Source organism: Styela clava, chromosome 13 (assembly GCF_964204865.1).
Source record: "Styela clava chromosome 13, kaStyClav1.hap1.2, whole genome shotgun sequence".
NCBI classification, from domain to species: Eukaryota; Metazoa; Chordata; class Ascidiacea; order Stolidobranchia; family Styelidae; genus Styela; species Styela clava.
Genome location: NC_135262.1, coordinates 14,830,346 through 14,842,562, shown reverse-complemented (window position 1 = coordinate 14,842,562; position 12,217 = coordinate 14,830,346). Strand labels below are relative to the sequence as shown.

Genomic DNA, 12,217 nt, shown 5'->3' with positions numbered 1-12,217 from the left:
GTTGCGATAGTTATCTTATCATCAGGTGTGAGTTATGCATCTTTGAAACCTCATATCTCACGAACCTTATATTAGATGCAGATAAGTTTTATATTGTTTGAAAGACAATCTAGGAGTATAATTATAATTAGGAGATGAAGATAAAATGTCGCGATTATCATACAAAAATCGGCAAAATTGAAAAGCGTGAAATTTTTTTTGAAAAGCTTTCGAATTAAATAACAAAAACTTCGATTTGCTTGTTTTAAAATAATATGACATCGACACATTTGCATAGGTTGAGCATAGCTTTCGACATTAGATATAATTTGTCGTGCACCAGTAAAATTGTATTTATTGTAAGTTTTTTCATTCAATGTTCTCCAATTCTTGACATGTCCACTGCGCCAACTTGAGTTTAACAACAACGTTCCCAAATTACTTCGTTACGCAATTAAGTATCAACGTTCCGTATGAAAAACACATATCGCTTTCCTTCGCAAGTGTGAAACGTCATTAACCTAATGCATAGGTTTAAATCAGGTACTATTTGAACTGGTATTATGATACCTGTTCACACCATGCCAAACTTTTGAAGCCTGCGTTTTACATTAATCATCCCAGAAGCTGATGAAATAAATTTTCTCGGAAATATGTTTCTTAATTTAACGAGCTGTTGCTCCAAAAATTATAGAATGTAAACGGTTTCATGGCTAGCACATTGTGCGGCCTAATGAATTTCATCGAAGCATGTACATAATAAGGTACAAAATTTGAAAACCAGCCGCCGCGACTGGTGTTGCAGCTCTTACCATTTATTATTGGCAGGATATTTCGATTCTTTGAGTCAGAAAATGTAAAATATTTACTAGGTGATCTAGCGACGCCATCATGTCTTCTACGTTCTCGTTGATAAAACTTAATTGTAATTTTATCAATATCCAACAGTGAAAAATTAGCCCTGATGTTTCCGGGGGAACCCTATAAAGACACTGGGTTCAAATTGTTTGTTTGTTTCTATGGAAAGGGTCAATCCCGATGAATGCCCACAATCTTTACTAACTCTTTTTAGGTCTTACACACCTGATAAATATTTGAAAATGGATAGTTTTACCCAATATTTATGCCACCCATCCAAAAAAGCAATCGTATTTTCGCGCGAAGTATAAACTATATTTCGCGCAAATATTAAGCCTTTCATAATATATGTTCGCCTGTTACTTTTCTGACAGATAAAGTTGCTTGAAATATAATTTCCCATCTTGCCGCAATATCGCTTTCAAAATTTTGAAACGTTTCTCAATTTAAGGTTAAATATTCACGCAAAAGAGGAGACATCTGAAGTTATCAAAAAACGGTATGCTAGTAGACCTGCTGCAAGAGCTCAAGTCAAATAGTTGATAGATAATATATTATTTTATACACTCCAGATTATTAGATGTTCTTGTAAACTTGATATACGTCGTTATCCTTCATTCCATGCATGTAGTATATTTTTTTAATATTATTTTGGCAATGTACACCTTGTTGAAAATTTGCGATACGCATATTTTAGTATTATGACATGTACCGCAAAAATAGTGCAAGTTTCTGTAGTATAATTTGTATTGTAGTTCTGTCAGTTTGTTAAAATAGGTTCTGTGCAAGTAGCGATACTTACATCAGAAATTTTATAATATTTTAATAAGAAAATGTGTATCTTTTTGTTTAATATTTTGGTTTTATTGGAGTGTTGATTTATTGAGTGAAGTTGGATGACTTTAACCTTAACTTCGTATATGCTGACCATACCGCCGAGCCGAGTTATCCGAGAAACATCTGCGGATAATTAATTTTTCAGAAGATTGCTCATTCGTTTTGCCGCTGCGAAAGTTTGGTCCGAATTATTGAGCATCGTTTTTTTGTTATTCAGCTGTTTAACGATCGCAGGTTTAAATCACTTAGTTAGGATCATACAGCGATACACTCTAGCTAGACCCAAAATGGCTGGTGTGACGTCACACGAGCGCTTATAACGTTACCAAGGCATGTCCTCACTTGGTTTATAGTCACTTTGGACCACCCTACGGCGCCGAAGATCCAGCAATTCTCTTGCACATTCCCCTCGTGACTTGCTGTGCATTGGGCCGAGCAAAGAGGTGTGTCGGGGGCGCGTTCTGTTTAATTTATTTACTTTTAATCATTATTCTGTATTTGCTGTATCATATTTTATCATTTGAGTATTACTGTATTAGGCACTTGGCAGCTTGGTAATTGTTCGAATCGTTATTGCAAGGTAATTCGTTTTACTTTATAAAACTACGATGAAGCATGCTTTTGGATCTCTGGTTATTGTTTTGGCAACAATAATCTTTGTTAATGCAAATCAAAGGATTCTTCGCATGGATAAATTTGCAGGTAAACTGTATTATTATTAACTATAAGCTGCTAGCTAACCTAGCACACGGTACCGGTACCGTACTTAATTAAATCTTGGCGTAAGAAAATTGCATTGCGTGGTCAGAAGGTTGCACCACATTCAGACATTACTGCATTTGGGTCTCATGTAGTTTTGTAGACGTAATTTTTGAATGGCATAGTCAGGTGGGGGTTAGGATTGATACGTGAAAAAATTGTTATGCTACGCCCACTAGAAGTATGTTAGGTACAAAACTACATGAGACCCCTGCATTCTGACATTAGGCAAAGACAGCTGAACAGCAAGAGATAAAAGTATAGACAAACAGAAGTCTGGAAGTACTGAAGGCGTAACATGGTGGTAATTTTTATCCAAACCTCGCCTAAAATATTAGACTCTACCTACATTACTGCATTCTTCGGGTCTAGCGACTGAGCGAAGTGAACGCCTCACAATACCTGCTCAAATACTGAAATAACTGATCTAAGGCAGTCCTGTAAGGGTTGTGGCTTTGAGGCTTCTGCAAGTTCCGCGGTTTAATGAGAATTCTTGCACCGAAGTAGGCATACCAGTAGGCGTAGCCGATAAACTGTTTCGGCTTCAGCTCTAATGCCTCTAAATTCTGAGCTAACGGAATAACTTGAAAATGGAATTCTTTTGTGATTTTTATGAGAAAGGACCTGAAAAGGATATAAACAAGGAATTGAAATCAAGAAAATGATTAAATTTAATCACACTATGAAACCAATTGAAAGTGTTTAACCTTTTTGAAATTGGTAATTTTTGTTTTAGCTAAGAAGCCTCATCAGCAGACAGAAGTCACCTTTGCATTTGCATCATATTATCAAAATAACATGGTTTTGCAAATGGAGCCACATAGTGCTGTTATATGGGGATATGGAACTCCAGGAGCCACTGTCAATATTTCTGTAAACGTTCAAGATGTATACAGCACTAAAGTAAAAGTTCACTCTGGTAGGTATCATCATAAAGATTTGGTTCAAGGTTTCATGCACAAACCAAACAACCTTTGAAGCATAGTCGCCTGGCGGGTGATTCATCATGCTTTAGGATTACGTTTGCCATCGGCCCATCGCACCTCGGATTACTCTGCGTGGGTTTGCAGGTTTGAATCCTGTGGCCGTGGGGGTTAATTATGAAGATTTCTGCACTCCTCATTGGTGTAGGGTGGTTTACATAGCCGCTGGTCGGCTACGACTATCTCCACTTTCAAGTCTATGCATCTGAAGCAAACAACTGGCTAACCAATCCCATACTCGCCATAGACTGTTAAACGGATTAGTGATTGTGGTTTGCCATATAATTAAGTTTTCTCATCGACTTTCCTCCCCATCAGTATAAAAATAATATTTTATCCGTAATTTTCAAACAAAGCTTCGAATTTTTTTTTCCCATCTATATTTTTGCAATCTAATGACCATATGGGTCTTAGGTAAATGTTGTATTAATGTACATGAATATGAATTGTATTTTTATTATTTACAATTCACACAGGGTTTCCTGACAGAGGTATATGGATGGTGAAAATCAAGCCACAGCCTGCTGGTTCAACTTCTGATATTCAAGGAGTTCATGATCATTTTGGAAGTTTACAATGGATTTTGTTGAAAAATCTATTATTTGGCGAGGTGTATGTCTGCAGCGGACAAAGTAATATGGTCTTTACAATGAGTATGGTAAGTAGATTATCTTGATCACCTATATATTTTCTAATCAAAAGGTTTTAAAACAATTTTCTTTGGAGCATTTTTAAGAAGTAAGCAATATGATACTTTCATTTAAAATTGCATGGTAATTTCAATCAAAACGGCCTCGATTCGTTCATTATTTTATTTTGTAACTTTTTTTGAAATAGAAGTTGTCAAATACATGAAAAGTTGATGGAAGCTATTTTGCTCATGGTTTCCCACTTGTCAATGGAGCATGAATTTCTCCCAAGAATCACTATCTTTTGCAAATACAATAAATATATAGTCGTTAGCCATCTGTGGTTAGTTGTAACTCTTTCAAAAATAGTCTTTCCACTTTAAAGAGCCATAGACTCTGTTTTGGGCGAGCATGTATTAAAAATGCAGATTAGTGGCTTCCTTGTATTTGACTAAAGCCCTGTTTCTCTTCATCCTATTGCCCAATGGTAAAGTCCTTGGCAATATGTCTAATTGTTCTGATGCTTATGTTTTAGCAACAGCCTGGTAATTGCACTAGAAACCAAGTTTGGAATAGGCAGTGTCAATGATACATATTTAATATGGATTTTATGAATTATACGAAAAAGGCCAATCAAGTCTTATGCACAGGTTATTTTTCGTTTACACTTCAGGTGTACAATTCCTCAGAAGAATTGAAAGAAACCGTCAATTATAAGGATATTAGATTATTTACAGTTAATCAAAACTTCTCTGATGATCCTTTGTATGATATATCTGTCATTGAAGAATCGTGGTCCATTCCTTCACCAGGTACGTCTTTTTTTCATCTGTTTTCGATTAACTGTTGCCAGAGCATTTCATTGCAAAAGAGCATATTTGGGCAAATTTATAAGACTTCAAAATCATATATCATAAAAAAGGCTGAATCAGTTGATAGAGTAAAAGATGGATCAATTGTATACAATTATTGTTATATTCTTAATGAGTCAAGTTTTATTTCTTATTGTGTCAGAGTTAGTGGTGGTGATATATATATATATATATATTTCCTTGTGGCGAAGTACTCACGACTCCTAACCTTGCTTGAAGCAAATGTATATTTGAAAGAATCATCTAAATTTAACACATTTCATTTGAATCATTGTGTTATTAAAACAACCCTGCAGTTAGTAAAGTAACATCTGCTGGTCGCAACTTATTAAAAGCCTTGCATGTTTATTTTATCGGCCATCTCGCATACCATAGGTCGATCACAAGCATTGGTTTGAATCTTAATCATTTTTAATTAATGATTAAAATACTCTGCACAATCAATATTGCATTTGCACCATATACCATCTTTATAAATTAACCTGATGAAACCACATTTCATTGATGAGAATATATAACTGTGTCTCAGTCTGGTTTTGCAAAATTTTTGATTTTAGGAAATTATCTTTATTGTTGATTTGGTGTACTACAGTCACAGTGTAATGGAATACTGTAAAAAATAGAATTCCTTTGTGTTGACGTGTTGTGCAAACAGTGATACTATATACAAATATACTAATATGTTTTTCTGTTAGTCCGATGTCTATTATTGTGGATTTAGAATGTATACTATAGCATGTAATGACTGAGTGCCAATGCATTGTATATTTATCACTTCATAAAAAATACAAAAATTAGCTGAATGTACAATTTCAGTTATATTTTTAACCTATGATTTTATTTACCTACAAAGTGGAATCCCTTATGTACATTGTACATTTTTATATTTACTAGTTGTTAAGTAACTAAAAATTGTCATGTGAAGCAGCGCTTTACAACCTTTCTCAGTTCGCGACCTACTTTTATTACCATTTTTTCTTGCAACCCACAATGAAATGTTAATAATATATGAGAAAAGAAACAATGTATCCAATCCACATGCAATTTACAATTAATGCAAAACTTGAGCGTGCATATTTGATATTATCAACTCAAGTCGAGGCTTGATAGGAGACGGGCTAATTTGGAAGCACTGATGTAGAGCATATAACCACTTTAGGCACCTAGTTTGGACTTGTTTTACCAATCAGGCAAATCAACCCAATGCTTGTTTACTCCACTTCTTTATCATGCTTAGTATCCGTATCATGCTAAGCATTAGGAATATGCTTGTCATCGCACTTTGATTACCCTGCATGTGTCCGAATCCTAGATCCTGAGTGTCAAATTACTAGACTCCTCACCGCCACTGTTACGGCTTCCTCCACCACCATGCATCCAAAAAAAAAAAAATGACTAACTAATCCCAAAGCTGACATGAACTAGTAACCGGACGAGAGTTATATTATCTTGTATGATTATGCCATCTAATAAGCTTTCTTATTATATCTATATATCTTATTATAGTCCATGAATACAATTATCCGGTTAACTATATCCATATCTGACATGGAAACTTGGAAGAGGTCAAGGTTCGTAAATAAAGTTGTCATTTTTCATTTCAGAAACTGTTGGAGGGAAAGACTGGAGCTATTTTTCTGCTGTTTGTTGGTTGTTCGGGAAATATTTATATGATGAGTTGAAGATACCAATAGGTAAGAATATTCCCATTTAGTATTAAAATTTTGATGATTTATTTAGAAGTCACATTATTCGAATTTTTGTTCATTTAGGGTTTCAATATAGCTTTTGAACAGAATCATTTATTAGCTAGTCTGCATATCATATAATAATATTTCTCCCATTTGCAATGCTTGAAACTCATTACATTCATCTTTTTCTTGTAAGAATTATAAAAATTAACTTATAATCATTTTTCTAGGTTTAGTTGCAAGTACATGGGGTGGAACACCAGTCGAACCTTGGGCTCCTCCTGAAGTTTTTGATGTTTGTAATGAAACAAGCAAGTAAGAATAATTTTTAATAATATCAGGTGGCCTGGGGGAACATCCCAATTAATATTAGAAATCAAATTTTGAAAAAGGTCGCAAGCTGAATTAATATTTGTATGAAGTATTGCAAAATTATGAATGTAACAAAATGTTAAAAGATCAAAGGCTGAAGCCACTAAAATTTATGGCAGCTTTGCAACATTAACTAACCAATTCATTAACTACCAATCCAGCTCTGAGTGATTTATTATGTTTGTTTTAGCCAGACGCATTACATCAGGTAACATAGACTATAAGAGGCTAATAAACTCCAGCTCATTTTATTATGATAAACTTGGCTTTGACTCTACTTCCAACAACTGGGAAAACAACTCTGGAATCCCAGCTCTGAATTTAGGCCATATCTTTCATTTCTCAAGTAAAAAAATACTGCTGTGACTGTTTATATTAGAGTGGAGATATATTTATTTTACTTTTGACTTTAACACACTACTTGAGATGGAAGTTAAGAGTATTGCTAAAAAATAACATTACCCTACTTTGTTTTAGTGATGAAATTCCATCAGCTTATGATAATGATGGGTTTACTGGATACTGGGATAATAGTAAAATATGGAATGCACAGATACATCCTCTGATTAATATGACAATCAAGGGAGTTCTGTGGTACCAAGGTAAGTACCATGCTCCTGGAGCGATTCTTGTATAAGTATAATTGATTTATATCAATCGTGATTTGGATATTAATTTAGACTGAACAAATGCTGTACATATCATTATAGTTTGGTCCCAATTTCCAAATTTTAAAGAAAACTGTATTTATTATCATCTGAAAAAATTTTACATTAGAAATTTCCAAATATAATAATTCAAATTTTGAGATGAATTGTTTGGAATAGCGCTCTATTAGAAAGAGGTAACAGACAATGTATGTTTCCCCGACCCTCGACCCCGGAAAATTTCTCGCTATACTTTACTAATGCAAAATTTTGGATACTTATTTTGCAAGTGTTTGATAGAGTTGACTTTTAAAAACTGATTTACAAAACCATTATTTTAATTAAAATATACAACCACATGTCGCCTGCATGCTCACTCAAGCCTAGTCTATCGCAGCCAATTAATACCAATTAAAATACTTCATTTACAACTAATTTTTGAAAACACATCTAAAAACTGTTATAACAAGGCAATGTTTAAAACCATGCTTGAATATCTATCTGAACGAACAAGGTGTCTTAGCGACTCCAAAAAATCCAATTTGTTTCGCCATCCTTGGCTTTTTCCCGATTGGTCATTATTACGGAAATAAACAAGAAAATCGATGTTTGGGAAAACATCCATAAAGTTGTTGTCCAAATAATGACTTACTGCTCCCTATATGTATTATCACACTCCTACCCCCCATGTTACTACATGATCTACAAAATACACGTCAGAATATAGTGGTGAATTTGGGTCTTATGAACTTGGTTCATTTCATTTTGGCAGTACCAGGTCTCCAATGCCTTTATAATACTCTGAATTATCATTCATATTTGAGACCTGCTTGTTTTTAAAATCTGAAAGTTCTTGCTTCGAATGTCGTTTGGAGGAGTTTGATTGATTTTTCTTTACGCGCTCAATTCTAGGATTTCCAGCGACTCAGAATCCACTACTAAGATGGCAGTTGTTTCTTATATTTGACCAAATTCATAGCTGGGACATAATACTTTATTACGAATTGGGTATACATATCAATTGCAGTTTATTTTTTTATTTTTCTATGCAGGAGAATCAAATGAGGCATATCATACCAACTCCTATCAGTGTGTTTTCCCTCAAATGATTAAAAGTTGGAGAAAAAACTGGTATGAAGGCACAATGATGTCAACGGATCCAGATTTCCCCTTCGGATTTGTACAAATAGGAGATAAAACTTCAACATCAGGAAGTTTTGAGTTGATACGCTGGCATCAAACAGCGGATTATGGATATGTCCCCAATCCTGAAATGGAGAATACGTTCATGGCTGTTGCCATCGATTTGCCTGATAATGATTCTCCATATGCGAGGTTGGTGAATTTAAACTCAGTATTGTACAACAGTATAGGTATATTTTGACTTCATAACCAGATAAAATAAAACAAATTAAATTTGAGTCATAAGGACAAACAAACCTCGATGTGTTGCCAAAAGGAATGGTATATGTTCACCCACCTAAAAATATGTTAATACCTATTAATTAATAGTTAATACCTGCTCACATGCAGGCACATACAAACCACAAAGATGATTGTTATTAACAAACGAGAATAATTCATGATAATATTTTTAGTAACAAAGAGAAAATTCGGATATAAAATATTTGAATACAATAAACAAGACTAATATGGTTTTCATTTTTAGTGTTCATACACGTGATAAGCAGGATGTTGCACACCGTCTAGTAGCTGGTGCTCTTGCTGTTGCATATCATAGAACCATGGTTTTCGATGGACCGTTTCCTCAAAAACTAACTGAAAACACAAAACATGAAATATTGATTGAATATTCCAACTATCAACAATTATCTGTTGTTGACAACAACAACTTTCAGGTAAGATAAAGTGAGATGATTTATGTTATGTCTCTGCTAAAGAATCTTCTTGTTAAACATTGAGGATGGCATCCATTTGTGCAGTGAATAACCGCATCTGGAATTCAAATTGTATTCTCATTTACGAAAATTGGGGTCATATTTAGAGATGAAAGTTTAACCTTTAACCTGGAGTCTTAAGTTGAATTTCAGACTATAAGGAGACTGAATCATAATTTGAAACTGAATCAACTGAAAGTTTTGTATACAAGTTATATATTGTCGAGAATTTTTTATCAAAGTTAGTTTTAGATTAGAAGTTGAGGACTTTTTATTTTATTGCATGAGATTTTAACAGCTTTTTGTCAGACTTCACAACTCTGATTGAAACGAGCCCACTTATGTCAGAGTGGCCTGAATATGACTGATCTAAGAAAACATAATGTACGCCTAATTCGATCTAACTAAAAGAATAATAAATAATAGGAATAATAATTTTGAATGCTTGATCAACATAACAGACAATGAAAATGGTTCTAATAGAAACAAATTAGTTACTAATTGGAATCAGGCGAGCAAATGAAACGAGCCAGAAATTTAAACAAAAAGTGTCAAAAGAAATGTTACATATTTACTCAACTGAAGATATGTTTGTATTTGGGCTTAAAGGGTTAAAAAGGTCCACTTGTTTAACAAAGTGGTTAACTATGTTGTCATAATCTGTTTCAAACGTCATGATCACCACTACACTCTGGTTGCACTAACCTGTAAGATTGTGGTCCTTACAAAAAGGTAGATTCTTAGGATAGGATTTTCATAGGTATTCTGGAAGAGGAAAGCTGACAAGACCATTTAATCATTTGATATACCACAGCATTTTGTCAGGTTGTCTCGGGTCTGGTATGGAATTAGTTGGCTGGTTATTTTTTCAAATGCATGAACTTGTTGACGAAGAAAGCTGTAACCGACCAGTGCTTGTTAAGAGTGGAAGCTCGAAATGTAATAAAAATATCTTTAATTAATATTAGTATTCTAACTCAGAGGAGTCTTGCCTATTTTGAGTATTTCTTCATCATAGCCATATTCAACAAACTTCAAGTAAACATTAACATTTGGTTTTATCAGCTTTATTCTCTATTACAGATTTGTTGTGCAGATGAAAAATGTCAAGTCACAGATCCTTCAGACAGTCCACTTTGGTTTACAACTCCAATTCTTGGTTCCACTGACCATACGATCACCATAAGCAGCAAAAAATGTAGCGATGATTTCAAGTATGCTGAGAAAGTGAGATATGCATGGGAGCTAACCCCTTGTGAATTTAAGAATTGCTCCGTCTATAATACACTCGGATTTCCAGCTCCGCCATTTTTTTTAGATGTAACCTCTAAATAATGGGTTTTCAACATGTTTCTGACGATTTTTTAAAAATAATTTTTCATTTTTGAAAGACTTCATCCTGAATTCTTAAGAATTGCTCCGTCTATAATACACTCGGATTTCCAGCTCCGCCATTTTTCTTAGATGTAACCTCTAAATAATGGGTTTTCAACATATTTCTGACAATTTTTTAAAAATAATTTTTCATTTTTGAAAGACTACATCCTGAAATCTGTCTTCTTAATTTTCTTCAATTATGATTCGAATGAAATCTCAACTCTAGGGTAAAATAGTCAAGTGCAGTGGTTCCTCAAACTTTTTTTTATGTAGCTCAAAAACTCTCTGGCACATTAACTTATTCATACAAGGAAAAAAATGCAAAAGCAAAAAAATCTTTTTGCAATAATAGACACTTTCACTTTTATAATTAGGATTAAAATTGCCACTCGGTAGCAGAAAACAGGATCATCTTTCATCGCTATTACAATCAAAATTTACCTATAGCGACCCAAATGAAACTAAATTTATCAATAACTTTTTGCAATTTATAATGGATTTGTGGCCCTGCAGTGAGGGATGGCCCATTGGTTGTGAACCGATGGATTCTAGTGTATCATATTTCATAATGAAACACAAATCCAACATATGATTATATTGGCATTTCCACTATCTGGTCCTTCTGAACTTACTCGCTATTGAATACCAGATACTTCTTCTTTGGAAGGCAAATTTGGGGCTAAATTGTGCAATGCCTCATATAACAAATTTTTAACACAAGTGAGTATAGGTTTTCAAGTAAGTGTGAAACCAAAATTTAGTGCTCATTAGTTATATAACTATTTTGTTTTTGATATTCTCCAGCATATATTGTTCAAGGATTTAGAATCGACCACATCACTGTTTCATTCTGTATTATCATGCTTGTTTTATCACTTAAATTTTCAGACTGCAGTATATTATGCCAGTTACTTGTAGCAAATTTAACTATGCATATTTAGGGAAATCAAGACCTGGTAATGTCATCACCTTTACATCTTAGTCGTATCATAAAAAAAATCAATAGTATAAGTATATAATATCTTAATATTATGCCAAATTAGTTATGCAAGAATTGAATTATAATTGATTTCATTAAAGTTATGGTGTTTTGAGTTTTTCTGGTAGTTTCAGTATGTGTGATGCATAAAGCTTAAATCTTCAAACGTGGAACTTGGAAGACCAGACTTTTGATAATGTGAGAATATTAAAATTGTGAAGCAATATTTTAATAAATTCCAAATTTGGAAGATATCTGCACTCAATTGAAGATGATACAAGTTTGAAGAAAATCGTTTGGAATTTCTATTAGTTGGCCGGAACGTTTGTACGTATG

The 12,217-nt window shown here is 33.8% G+C and overlaps 1 protein-coding gene across 1 annotated transcript; it reads left to right on the top strand.

Annotated features, from left to right (window-relative positions):
* The first annotated feature begins 2,069 nt into the window (after positions 1–2,069).
* Positions 2,070–11,981, top strand: LOC120332771 (sialate O-acetylesterase-like). The gene is made up of 10 exons (XM_039400085.2): positions 2,070–2,376; positions 3,170–3,352; positions 3,893–4,074; positions 4,719–4,857; positions 6,522–6,611; positions 6,839–6,923; positions 7,458–7,582; positions 8,680–8,962; positions 9,297–9,486; positions 10,609–11,981. Exons 1-10 carry the CDS (start codon positions 2,283–2,285, stop codon positions 10,858–10,860), a joined length of 1,623 nt encoding a protein of 540 aa, XP_039256019.2. The 5' UTR covers positions 2,070–2,282; the 3' UTR covers positions 10,861–11,981.
* The last annotated feature ends 236 nt before the right edge of the window (positions 11,982–12,217 follow it).